The sequence below is a fragment of the Hevea brasiliensis genome, chromosome 15, assembly GCF_030052815.1.
Source record: "Hevea brasiliensis isolate MT/VB/25A 57/8 chromosome 15, ASM3005281v1, whole genome shotgun sequence".
NCBI classification, from domain to species: domain Eukaryota; kingdom Viridiplantae; phylum Streptophyta; class Magnoliopsida; order Malpighiales; family Euphorbiaceae; genus Hevea; species Hevea brasiliensis.
In genome coordinates this window covers 58,566,563-58,577,257 of record NC_079507.1, presented here as the reverse complement: position 1 = coordinate 58,577,257, position 10,695 = coordinate 58,566,563, and the positions used below count along the sequence as shown (strand labels likewise).

Below are 10,695 nucleotides of genomic sequence, written 5' to 3'. Positions count from 1 at the left end.
AGAAAAAACAGAAAGCCTCGTGTTCTGGAAATAGACTTGCATGATGTATTGGAGCATCTGGCTTCCTAATTGGGCCCCTCACTTTACTTTTAGAGTGGTCCACCAACTCAATTGGTGTGGTTGGTGGGCCATTCCATTTTCTTGCCCAATGAGAAAATCAGACCAGATTGGAGGGCATGGCCTCTAAGAATTAAAAAAAAAAATTTGGAAACTGAAAAAATGGCACGCTCGCTGAGGTTTTACTGTAAAAACAAATTCTTATTTGATACAAGATGACGAGCTTAGGCATTTCAATATTATTAAATTAAAATTTATTAATAAAAAAAGCTACTTATGTCATTCAATAGAAAGAAATGCATATTTTTATTCCACAAAAAATTCTTTAATTTTCTTGGACTCAATCCCATATTTGGTTTTTGCCTTCTCCTCTACGATGTAATCCTGTTCAAATTGCTTTTTCAAGTCCGATAAATAAAACCACTTCTCCATCCACTTCTTCTACACGCTCCTTCTCTCATTGAAAACAGTTCTTCATCTTCTCATCTAATGACACTGCTTCTGAGTTTCTGATATTCTCTCTCTCTCTCTCTCTCACATCGAATACAGTTAACGTCTTCTCTGGTTTCTCGTGTTTTAATATTCTCCAAACTCTAATCATCTCCCTCTATATCTTTGTACATAGCGAGGAGCAAGAAACAGAGCAACCATCCATGGCTGCCAACAAGTTTGCAACCATGCTGCACAGAAACACAAACAAGATTACCCTTATTTTAGTCTATGCAGTGCTTGAATGGATTTTGATTGTTCTTCTCCTCCTAAATTCTCTATTTTCTTATTTGATCATTAAGTTCGCTGACTACTTTGGCCTTAAAAGGCCCTGTCTCTTGTGTTCTAGGCTTGATCACTTCTTTGAGCCTGTAAAGTTCCAGAATTCTTATAGATCTCTTATCTGTGAAGCTCATGCCATGGATATTTCCAAACTGGGTTATTGTTCAAATCATCGAAAACTAGCTGAATGGCAAGATATGTGCGAGGATTGCTCGTCCTCTCCGCAAGCTGAATTCTCCAATAAGTTTGCCTTTTTACTATGGATGAAGAAACTGGGAGTGGTTCAAGATTGTGGTGGTGATAAGGTGAGTGAAAATGTTGAGGTGATTTCCAAGTGCGCTTGTTGTTGTGCTAGCGTGGAAACAAAATTATGTTGTCCGGATAATTATCTGATGAACCCTTCTTGGGGAGATTTGGAAAATACCCAGAAAGGAAATTTTATTTTGGAAGCAGAAGCTGATGATAAAATTGATGAAGAAGATAATTCTGATAAAAAAAGATCAGGTTTTGTGTGTGATCGCTGTGGGGAAGAACAGGGGATTGATAAAAACAGGGAAGTGGAGAGCAGAAACTGTGAGGAGAAAACAGAGGAAAATTTTTCATGCTTTGTTTCTAGCTTCGATTGCAAGGAAATGGTCGCTGATAAAAGTGATAAAGACGAAATATTTATGGAAAAAGAGCAAGAATCGGTCAAGAAGGATGATTTGAATGTGACAGTGGATGATCCCCCTTGTGATCAGGCAATGACCGTTCAAGCTGGTTGCAATAAAGATATTTCCAGTGAAATTCAACCTCAGCATCTAGAGTTCTACATTGATCAAGATGCTTGCCACTTGATTCCAATTGAATTGATGGATTCCAGTCACATGGAAAAGCAAATTTCCCACAGGAATGAGAAGAGAGAGGAAGAAAATTGCGGTAATGAGGATTTTGTTTTGGAGTTTGATAAGCATGTTGGGACACGATATGAATTGGTTTTTGAGGACAGGATCAATTTAGATGAGAAAGTGCCACTGCTTCCCATCCAAGAGAGCGAGGAGGAAAATATGGTTGATGAGCTTGAGTCGAGGGAATTTAATGAGAACGAGAATTCCTTAGGAGCGCATGCTGATTGTGAACTGTTGAAGGAGGACTTCGAACAGTTTGCCATTGCTCCATCAACACAGACCCCTACAAGCAATGGCGATAATGTTCAAGAACGATCAGAGACAGCAGAAGAGGAAATAGAATCGGATAAAAATCAAGGTACTTGTTTGTTTTAATTATATCTATCTTTTCTGCAATGTTCCATCTTGAATTTTCTCTAATCTTAATGAATTGGTGGTTATGTGTAGTGTCTGAAGAAGTACTTCAAATGCAAATTGATGAGATTGAAGCAGATATATCAGTAGGGACAGAGATTCCTGATCATGAACCAATTGAAGATTTTCAAAGTGAAGAAGTTCCTGCATCATGTTTGTCCATAACAGAAGATCCTTCAACCGGCAATGCTAATTATCATGCCTATGATGATCATGGTAATCCTTAACTTCTTATATTACGGTAATTTACAAGTTAAAATCAATATAAAATTCGAATTGATAAGCTGAATAATTCATTGGTTTAGCTTCAAAGCAAGCTGAAGAAGATGCAGTAGAATGTAGGACCATAACAGTTGAGACAAGTGAGCCAGTGATAAACAATAATGTATCTTTGTGTTCAGAGAGCAATGATATTGAGGAAGACAAGATTCCTGATACACCAACTTCTGTAGATAGCCTTCATCATTTACACAAGAAGCTTCTACTTCTAGAAAGAAAAGAATCTGGCACAGAAGAGTCTTTGGATGGAAGTGTCATCAGTGACATTGAAGCAGGTGATGGAGTTTTGACTGTTGAGAAGTTGAAATCAGCTTTGAAAGCTGAAAGGAAGGCTTTAAATGCTTTATATGCAGAATTAGAAGAAGAAAGAAGTGCTTCTGCAGTGGCTGCGAACCAGACAATGGCAATGATAAACAGGCTTCAAGAAGAAAAGGCTGCAATGCAGATGGAGGCTTTGCAGTATCAGAGAATGATGGAAGAGCAATCGGAATATGACCAGGAAGCTTTGCAGCTTTTGAATGAACTTATGGTAAAGAGGGAGAAAGAGAGAGCAGAGCTAGAAAAAGAGCTCGAAGTATATCGAAAGAAGGTGCAAGATTACGAGGCAAAAGAGAAATTGACGATGTTGAAAAGAAGGAAAGAAAGGGGCACAAGTGGAACTTCCTCAGCATCTTGTAGCAATGCTGAGGATAGTGATGGACTATCTGTTGACTTGAATCATGAAGAGAAAGAAGAAGATGGTTTCGATAACCATAAAGAAACTGGCGACCAGAACACCCCCGTCGATGCAGTTCTATACTTGGAAGAGTCATTGGCTAATTTTGAGGTGGAGAGGGTATCCATTCTGCGTCAACTGAAGGTTTTGGAGGAGAAGCTTTTTACGCTCAGTGATGAAGAGAAGCAACAACATTTATACAAAGAAAATGGAAATGGCTACATTGAGAATTTGGATCATATCAGTGAAGCAAATGGAGTTGCAAATGGTAATTACAAGGAAATGAATGGAAAGCATCATCAAGAAAGAAAAAACTTCGGTGCCAAGGCAAAAAGACTTCTTCCACTTTTTGATGCCATTGATGCAGAAACCGAAGATGGGATGCAAAATGGGTATGCAGAAGGAGTTGATTCTGTTGCCTTGCTGAAATCAGTCAACAAATTTGAAGTTGAAAGCAAGAAGCTTGCAATTGAGGAGGAGGTGGATCATGTCTATGAAAGGCTACAAGCACTGGAGGCAGATAGAGAGTTTCTCAAGCATTGTATAACCTCCTTAAAGAAAGGGGATAAAGGGATAGAGCTTCTGCAAGAGATTTTACATCATCTTCGTGATCTAAGAAGTGTAGAACTCCGAGTGAGGAACATGGGGGATGGTGCTCTATAATGACATTGTGCTCAACTATGTCAAAGAAGATATCAGGTAATTTCTTGTGCTTTCAGTTTCTAGTATGTTACATTCTATCCCAGCCTTTACACTGTTAATTTTTTTTAAAGCATTAATTGATTTAGTTTGTGTTTTATTTATGCAGATTGCATTGTGGAAGCTGATTAAAACTGATGCAGGTTGTAGATGGGAGACCCTGACTTTCTTCTTCATATGATACAATCATACAAGATCAAATGCAATGCCAAATTTTTCAGCAAAATATTTCATATGGGAAGTCCCTTGATGGAGAGGGAGGCTTCTGCTATGATCTGTTTGGAGGTCATGGTGGACTGCAAGATATGAAAGTCTGCCTATTTTCCCTTCTTTTTTTTTTTTGGGTCCAAGTAAGCCCAAATTTTGGTGGGTTCAGTTCAGTCATCTTGCCACTAACTCTTTGAGGGAAAGGAAGTTGGTGAGATTATGTGTGTGTAGGCTAGTGAAATGAAGCCAACCTGTCATTTGTATGTTGTGAGGAAGGGCTTGGCTTGCCAAGCTGGAGAGACCTAATGAAGATTCCAGTGCCAGCCTGCCAGGTACATAGCAGCATTAGTTTATTTAGACAGTTAGGATTAGGATATTCTTTTTGTTCTTTTTTTTTCTTTTCTTTTTTCAACACACAAATGAGAAAGAAAAAAATGGTAAGTAACCTTTCCTTTTCTTTCTCATCTTTGCATCATTTCATCTTATGGAGTTGTTTGAGAGGAGCAAGGCTGAGTTACTTGTATACTACATGCATCCATTTGTAAAGTACATAAAAAAAAAAGGTGTTTGTTTGTTTATTCTGTTGTTGGAGTTGCTTTGTACACATGTATTCTTAGTTATGAAGACTGTCATCTATGGTATGGCTACATAAATGTGCAAAAATGATTAAAAAAGAAAGATAACAGATCAATCAGAGTAAGAAGGATGATTGCTTTCTCATTTATTGTTGCTTTAAGCATAAAACAACTCTTATTGGTAGGTACTTGCGAACCAACTTAACAGCCTACTAATCACTGAAAAAAACAAGCTTTCAAATTATACCAACTGGGAAAAAAAAAAGATACAGAGCATTCAGTACAGAGGAAGGGCTTCTATCCACATGCAAGGCAATCATCAATGTTTTGATGTGGAATTTAAGAGAGATTAATCATGTATGATCATTACTTGGATCGTCCTGCAGTCTCCCCATTTGTCGTTTTACATAGTTTATATTCAAATGTTATATGAGTTCAGTCCTAAAGAATCCAGACATGTTAAAGAAACCACAAGGCATTATATGTAGCTGCAGCTGTCCTGAGCTGCCATGGCTGTTAAATAGTATGCTTCAGAAATCCCAAAGCCTTTCTAATGAATCATGTGCTGAGCTTGGCATGACAAGAGTAGAACAAATCATTAATCACATGTACGCATTATTTTACATTCCCTGATGTAAACAAAATTATCACCAGGAAATTATGTAAGATGCAATCATTTATCCACATGAATGCATATGCCTACTAGTATGCATTCATCAAACAGAATATGGCAAATTGGGCTACCCTACAAGAATAATGTTTATACTGATACATCTCCTATCTCATATCTCTTATTTTCTAGCTTGGGAACTTTGTTGGCAAATTAGACTTAGCTTTGCTTGCATCAGACTATAATTCAAGCCTATGATAACAATAACTAAATTTTAATCTCAAACTAATTGGGCCGGCTATATAAATTCTTTTTTACGAGACACGAGATTTATATCAACCTACAATTCAAGGCTAGCTAATGCTAATAACATGTCTTAATTTTGGAAGCATCAATTTTTACTCTTACTAAAAGAGAGATTTAGGTGGAATGTCATGGATTTACTTAAGAATTAATTAATTAGGCCTAAAATGCCAAATTATAATTCGTTAATTGACCCACTAAACATCTTCCTCACTCATTAGATTCCATAAGCATCCTCCAAATTTACGCACGGACACATCATGTATATATTGTTTCCACGTGCAAATCCATGTGAAAGCAGCCATTCTTTTAAAAACCCAATTCCCCCCTTCACCTTTTGATAGAAAATGCAGCTGCTATAATTACTTAGACGACTGCCTTGGTTTAACAACTTTCGGCTGTGCTTAAAAGGATCAATTAATAAGAATTGAGGGTTAGGTGGCATTCATTATGTTTATGAAAGAATTTGATGGTAAGATGACCCCATCCATGACTATACCCAACTTTTGCTTAGAAAAAGTAAGCAACCTGCTGCTGGGGTTGAGTTTATCTGGGTTTGGGTTCCTTGTTATGGGTCGAATTTGTTTTTCAAAGCCTTGTATGGATCTGATGTATGGGTTGCCCTATGGGCTTGTTTAATGCAAAACATTGTAATTCAAAAAAAAAAAAAAAAACTATTCTACTCTTTCTTGAGGATCAAGGTCGGAAATTTCCAGTTCTTGGACCTTTGGGTTGCCAAAACTTTAACCATTCAAAACGCAAAGATTTTTCTCTTTATGGGCTTTTGAAATGGTAAGAGAAGAGAGAAAGTGAGGGAGCTTTCTTTTTTCCAAATGATATATATATATATATATAGAAAATATTATCTAATTAAGAAAAAAGCTATAATCACAAAAATCATGAATTTGGGAGATTTAACTAATATACCATTCATCTGGTTTGTTTAGTAATAAATATTAAATATATGTTATGTAATTAATATTATTTAATTAATTAATAATAATGTATTAAATTATCAAAATTAATAACTTGATATATATTATCAGTAAATTATCAAAATAAATCTAGTGAATTTTAATATATAATCATGTATTTCATAATTTTATTATAGATTATAAGTAAATAGACTTTTTTTGACATAAAGTAAATTGATTTATATTAAAATAAGTAGACTTTGTCAGAGTACTCTATAATAAAAAAAAATAGTTATAAATATTTAAAAAATTTTGATATATTTATAATTACTTTAAATAATAATAATAATGATTTATCATAATTAGTAGTTTGATATATTTATAAATATTTTAAATAATAATATTTTATTTATATATATATTGTGAAAACAATTAAAATTAAAATTCCAGCATTAATATTATTTTAAAAACTTTTTTAATCTATTAAACTCAGCATAAATCAATCGATTCACCAATTACTCCATGGATTGAAAGAATTTTAGAAGATTTTTCAAAAAGAGATTGAGATTTGACAGCACTGCTATAATAATGAAATATTTTACATAAAATTCAAGATTCAGGAATATTATATTTTTAAAAAAGTTTACTTCGAAGAAAAAAAATTGTTTAATTTATATTTAATTAGGAAAAAGAAAGATTAGAAACTCAAAAATTAACGCGTTGGGAAGTTGTTGATTTTCCAAGAAAGGAAGGCGCCAACATCTTGAATAATTCTTATAGAAGACAATGACGGATCTGTACCCATCAATTCGTTCTAGTCCAACAAGAAGCCTCTGTGCTTGGAAATGAAGCCGCCTTAATAGATCGATCTTTGTTATTTATGAGAGTAAACATTATAACACATCCTCTTGAAGAAATATGTACTCTGTTTTCTAACTGGTAAGCTTTCGAAATTTATCTGTTGAATTATTGTTCATGAGGTCTCTATTAAATCCACAATGCCCCTATATTTGGCTCAGATATTTCGTCTCGTAATTTTTTGGGGTTATCCTTCATCATGTGCCTTGGCCATTGATAGGAGTCGAAACCTGTAGGTGATGGTTGGTTGACACAGAAAATAAATCAAAATTGGATCAGCTCTATTAAGGGATTTGGTGGAGAAAGAGAGTGCCTATTTTTAACATAACATATTAAGGGAAAAACAATACGTAGCAATAGGGAATTTCTTAATGATAAAGGTGACCAAAAAGGAGAAATGAAAGAGATTGTTTGTCCATGTTAGAAGACTATCTTCAAAGACTTATTTGACTTCGTCGTAGTTTCTAAGTTTGATAGCAACATCACCCTAACTATGCAAAAAAGCCTTCTAGATTTTTGTTCATTTAGGAGAAAAAGCCTTCCTAGCCAGCTCAAGGTTTCCACAAAAAATTCCATAAAGACTTGCAATACCAAGTAATTAATAGAAAGAAGGAAAGAAACGTTATCTCTTACTACAGACATCTAATCAAATTAGTCTAAATAAAGTTGATCAGAATGGAAAAATTCAACATCCATTTAACTTAGTTTCAATATAATTATAGGCACTTAAATTAATATAAAATGAATCTAAAATAGTGAAAGAGAGGGAGAATATTTGCAAGTCCTTATGCTTGGACATACTAGACCACTATTCCCACTTGATTACATTCAGAAACTAAGATATTCTTTAAATCCCATCAAATTGCCTTATAATAAGTTATAAAATGTGAATTTTTCATCATATAACCATAAAATGGTCTCTCTTTATGCATGTCCATTTCCCATTCTTGTTTTTATTGAGAAAAGGCCATTGACTCCTCAACCATTAGGCCATTATCTTGTACTCAATTAGCTAACTTCGCTTTCATGTCATGATAATACACCTCCACTACCATTATCTTCAAACTTTATTAATTGCTTTATAGCATATTTTGCCTCATTTTATTTTAATTAAGAGAATTGTTAGCATCATTTACTCATTTAGATAGTTAATTCATTTAAACTTTGGTTTTTTATTTATTTTATTTTATTTTATTCAATAGACGTGTAATGAGTTCAATAATAATTAATAGATTACACAATAGAAGGTAACTCTATTCATTTTTCATTATAAAGGTAAATAACCTTATAATAGGTATACAAAGAAGCTTAATTTCGAAATCTTCCCACTTCGTACATCTTAGAAGTAGAGGAAAATCAATTAAGTTAGTCCTTTATTGGCCCTAAATTTAATTATTTAATACATATTATAGACTATCATATAAATCAATAATTTAAATTTATTGTCATGGTAATAGTTTCCTTCAATTAATTTATTCAACTTAATTTAAAAAGTCCTTTCAGTCACCAAATTTCAATTAAAATACTAATGAGTCAGGTAGTTTTATTATCTAATCAAATGAATTTTATTAATATAGATTTAGATATAGTATATAATTAAATTTGGAATAGATTTTGATTTACTAAATAATACTCGTATTAAGTTTAGATTTTATATATTAATTACTCATTATTAGAATTCATAATATAAATAATTAATTAAAAATAAATTATTAATAAAAATATATTTTTTATAATTTATTAATTAAAATATATAAAATAAAATTGATTCAGATAGTATTAAATGATATGATAATTGAATTCAAAATTTATATTAATAATTTATTATGAATATTATGAATTTAAAATATTAATTTTATTAATTAAATTCCACTTCAAATAAGATGATTATTACAATTATTCTACCTAGTGTTATTCATAATTTTAATGCGAGTGAAGTTTCTTATGATGCGATTATATATTTGGAAATTAAGAGTTAAGAAGACTGAAGGAGCAAGCAACTCATTTAGCACGTCCTGATGAAGATGTCATGTAGTGATGTGCCAATTTCAACCAACAGAGAATTGGACTCCATTAAAAGGCTCCTTAATTATTGTAGTACATATATTGACAATTTTACATACACGCCACAAAGATTAAGCACTCAGCAGAAAATGGTACTTTGTCCTTCTTTGAGTTTTATATGGACCACTACAGTGACTTTTTTTTTTTTTTTTTTTCTTAAGATGAATTCATTGATTAAAAAGGCCCAAGGCCAAGTACAAAGTTTGATTGTGCTAAGGGATTACAATAGAAAGAGATATCATGAAGCATCTTTGCAACTAAGGAGTGGGCTGCTTTGTTTCTGGTCCTTTTAACAAAGGTGAATGATATAAAATTAAAATTAAGAGAAAATTCCTTCATATTTGAGATGATAGCATGAATGACAAGCGGAAAAGAGTGCCCATTCAGTGCTTGGTTCACCATAAGAGAATCTCCCTCAACTATGACTGAATTGAAACCCTTCCTAACAGCCAACATGACTGCCTCTCTACATGCGAGGCTCTTGAGTACCAATGGGTCCACCACAGATTGGTAGACATGGCCAAACCAGTCCAAGACATTACCAGCTTGGTCTCTAGCTAATCCAGCAAGACCTCCCTTACCACGAGGTACATCCACAGCAGCATAATTCCAACTTATATCATTTTCTATTAAATCACATTTTTTTTTTGTCCATGATACTTCTTTGTCTACGCAGCCGAATTCCCTGGCTTGCAGGTAATTAGTGATGGCATCTGCTCTCAAACCACTAATTCAATTTAATTTTTATATGCATGAAATTAACTATTTTATTTTTCTTTAGTCAAATATGAAATATCATTATATTATATATCACTAAAACAGGCAACTCTTTTACTGTAACAGTAAAAGTACAATTTTATCCCTCCTTGTATAACTAAAGCAGCTGACAATTTTACCATTATTACCATCTTGCCCTTCCCTTACTTTGACTGAATGATCAAGTGATGACATCTGCTAGACGCTCCAGTGAAAGGGATATATAGGGCTGGTTTAACCGTTATAGTCGATTGCTGATAGTTGATAGTTTTTATTATTGGTTGATAATTGATAATTGATAGCTGATAATAGTTATTTTATGTTAAATATTTAGTAAAATTATATTTAACTATTGTTATTAATATGTGAAATGAAAGAATATATATTATATAATTTATTTTATTATTTAAATAAATATAAAATTATAAATTTATTACATTATATTATTTATTTTATTATTAAATTAAATATAAAATTATTAAATTAATATATTATATTATTTAAATAAATATATAATTATTAATCTTTTATATTATATTATTTATTTTATTATTGAAATAAGAAAATAATAATTTTTTTAGATAAT

At 32.7% G+C, this 10,695-nt stretch overlaps 1 protein-coding gene across 2 annotated transcripts; it reads left to right on the top strand.

Moving 5' to 3' along the window:
• The first annotated feature begins 363 nt into the window (after nt 1-363).
• LOC110669745 (myosin-binding protein 2) lies at nt 364-4,607 on the top strand. Of its 2 annotated transcripts, none has more exons than XM_058136252.1 (4): nt 364-2,073; nt 2,163-2,345; nt 2,531-3,822; nt 3,932-4,607. In XM_058136252.1, exons 1-3 carry the CDS (start codon nt 711-713, stop codon nt 3,784-3,786), a joined length of 2,802 nt encoding a protein of 933 aa, XP_057992235.1. In that variant the 5' UTR covers nt 364-710; the 3' UTR covers nt 3,787-3,822; nt 3,932-4,607. The 2 variants fall into 2 exon arrangements, with proteins under 2 accessions (XP_057992235.1, XP_057992234.1); XM_058136251.1 differs by having other exon boundaries at nt 366-2,073; nt 2,435-3,822.
• Nucleotides 4,608-10,695: the final 6,088 nt, after the last annotated feature.

What these genes read in the sequence shown, in the direction of transcription:
- LOC110669745 (XM_058136251.1), top strand. Translation starts at nt 711, where the DNA reads ATGGCTGCCAACAAGTTTGCAACCATGCTGCACAGAAACACAAACAAG. An exon ending in AGAATCGGATAAAAATCAAG is followed by an intron (nt 2,074 to 2,162) that starts GTACTTGTTTGT and finishes GGTTATGTGTAG; the next exon opens with TGTCTGAAGAAGTACTTCAA. An exon ending in TCATGCCTATGATGATCATG is followed by an intron (nt 2,346 to 2,434) that starts GTAATCCTTAAC and finishes TCATTGGTTTAG; the next exon opens with CTTCAAAGCAAGCTGAAGAA.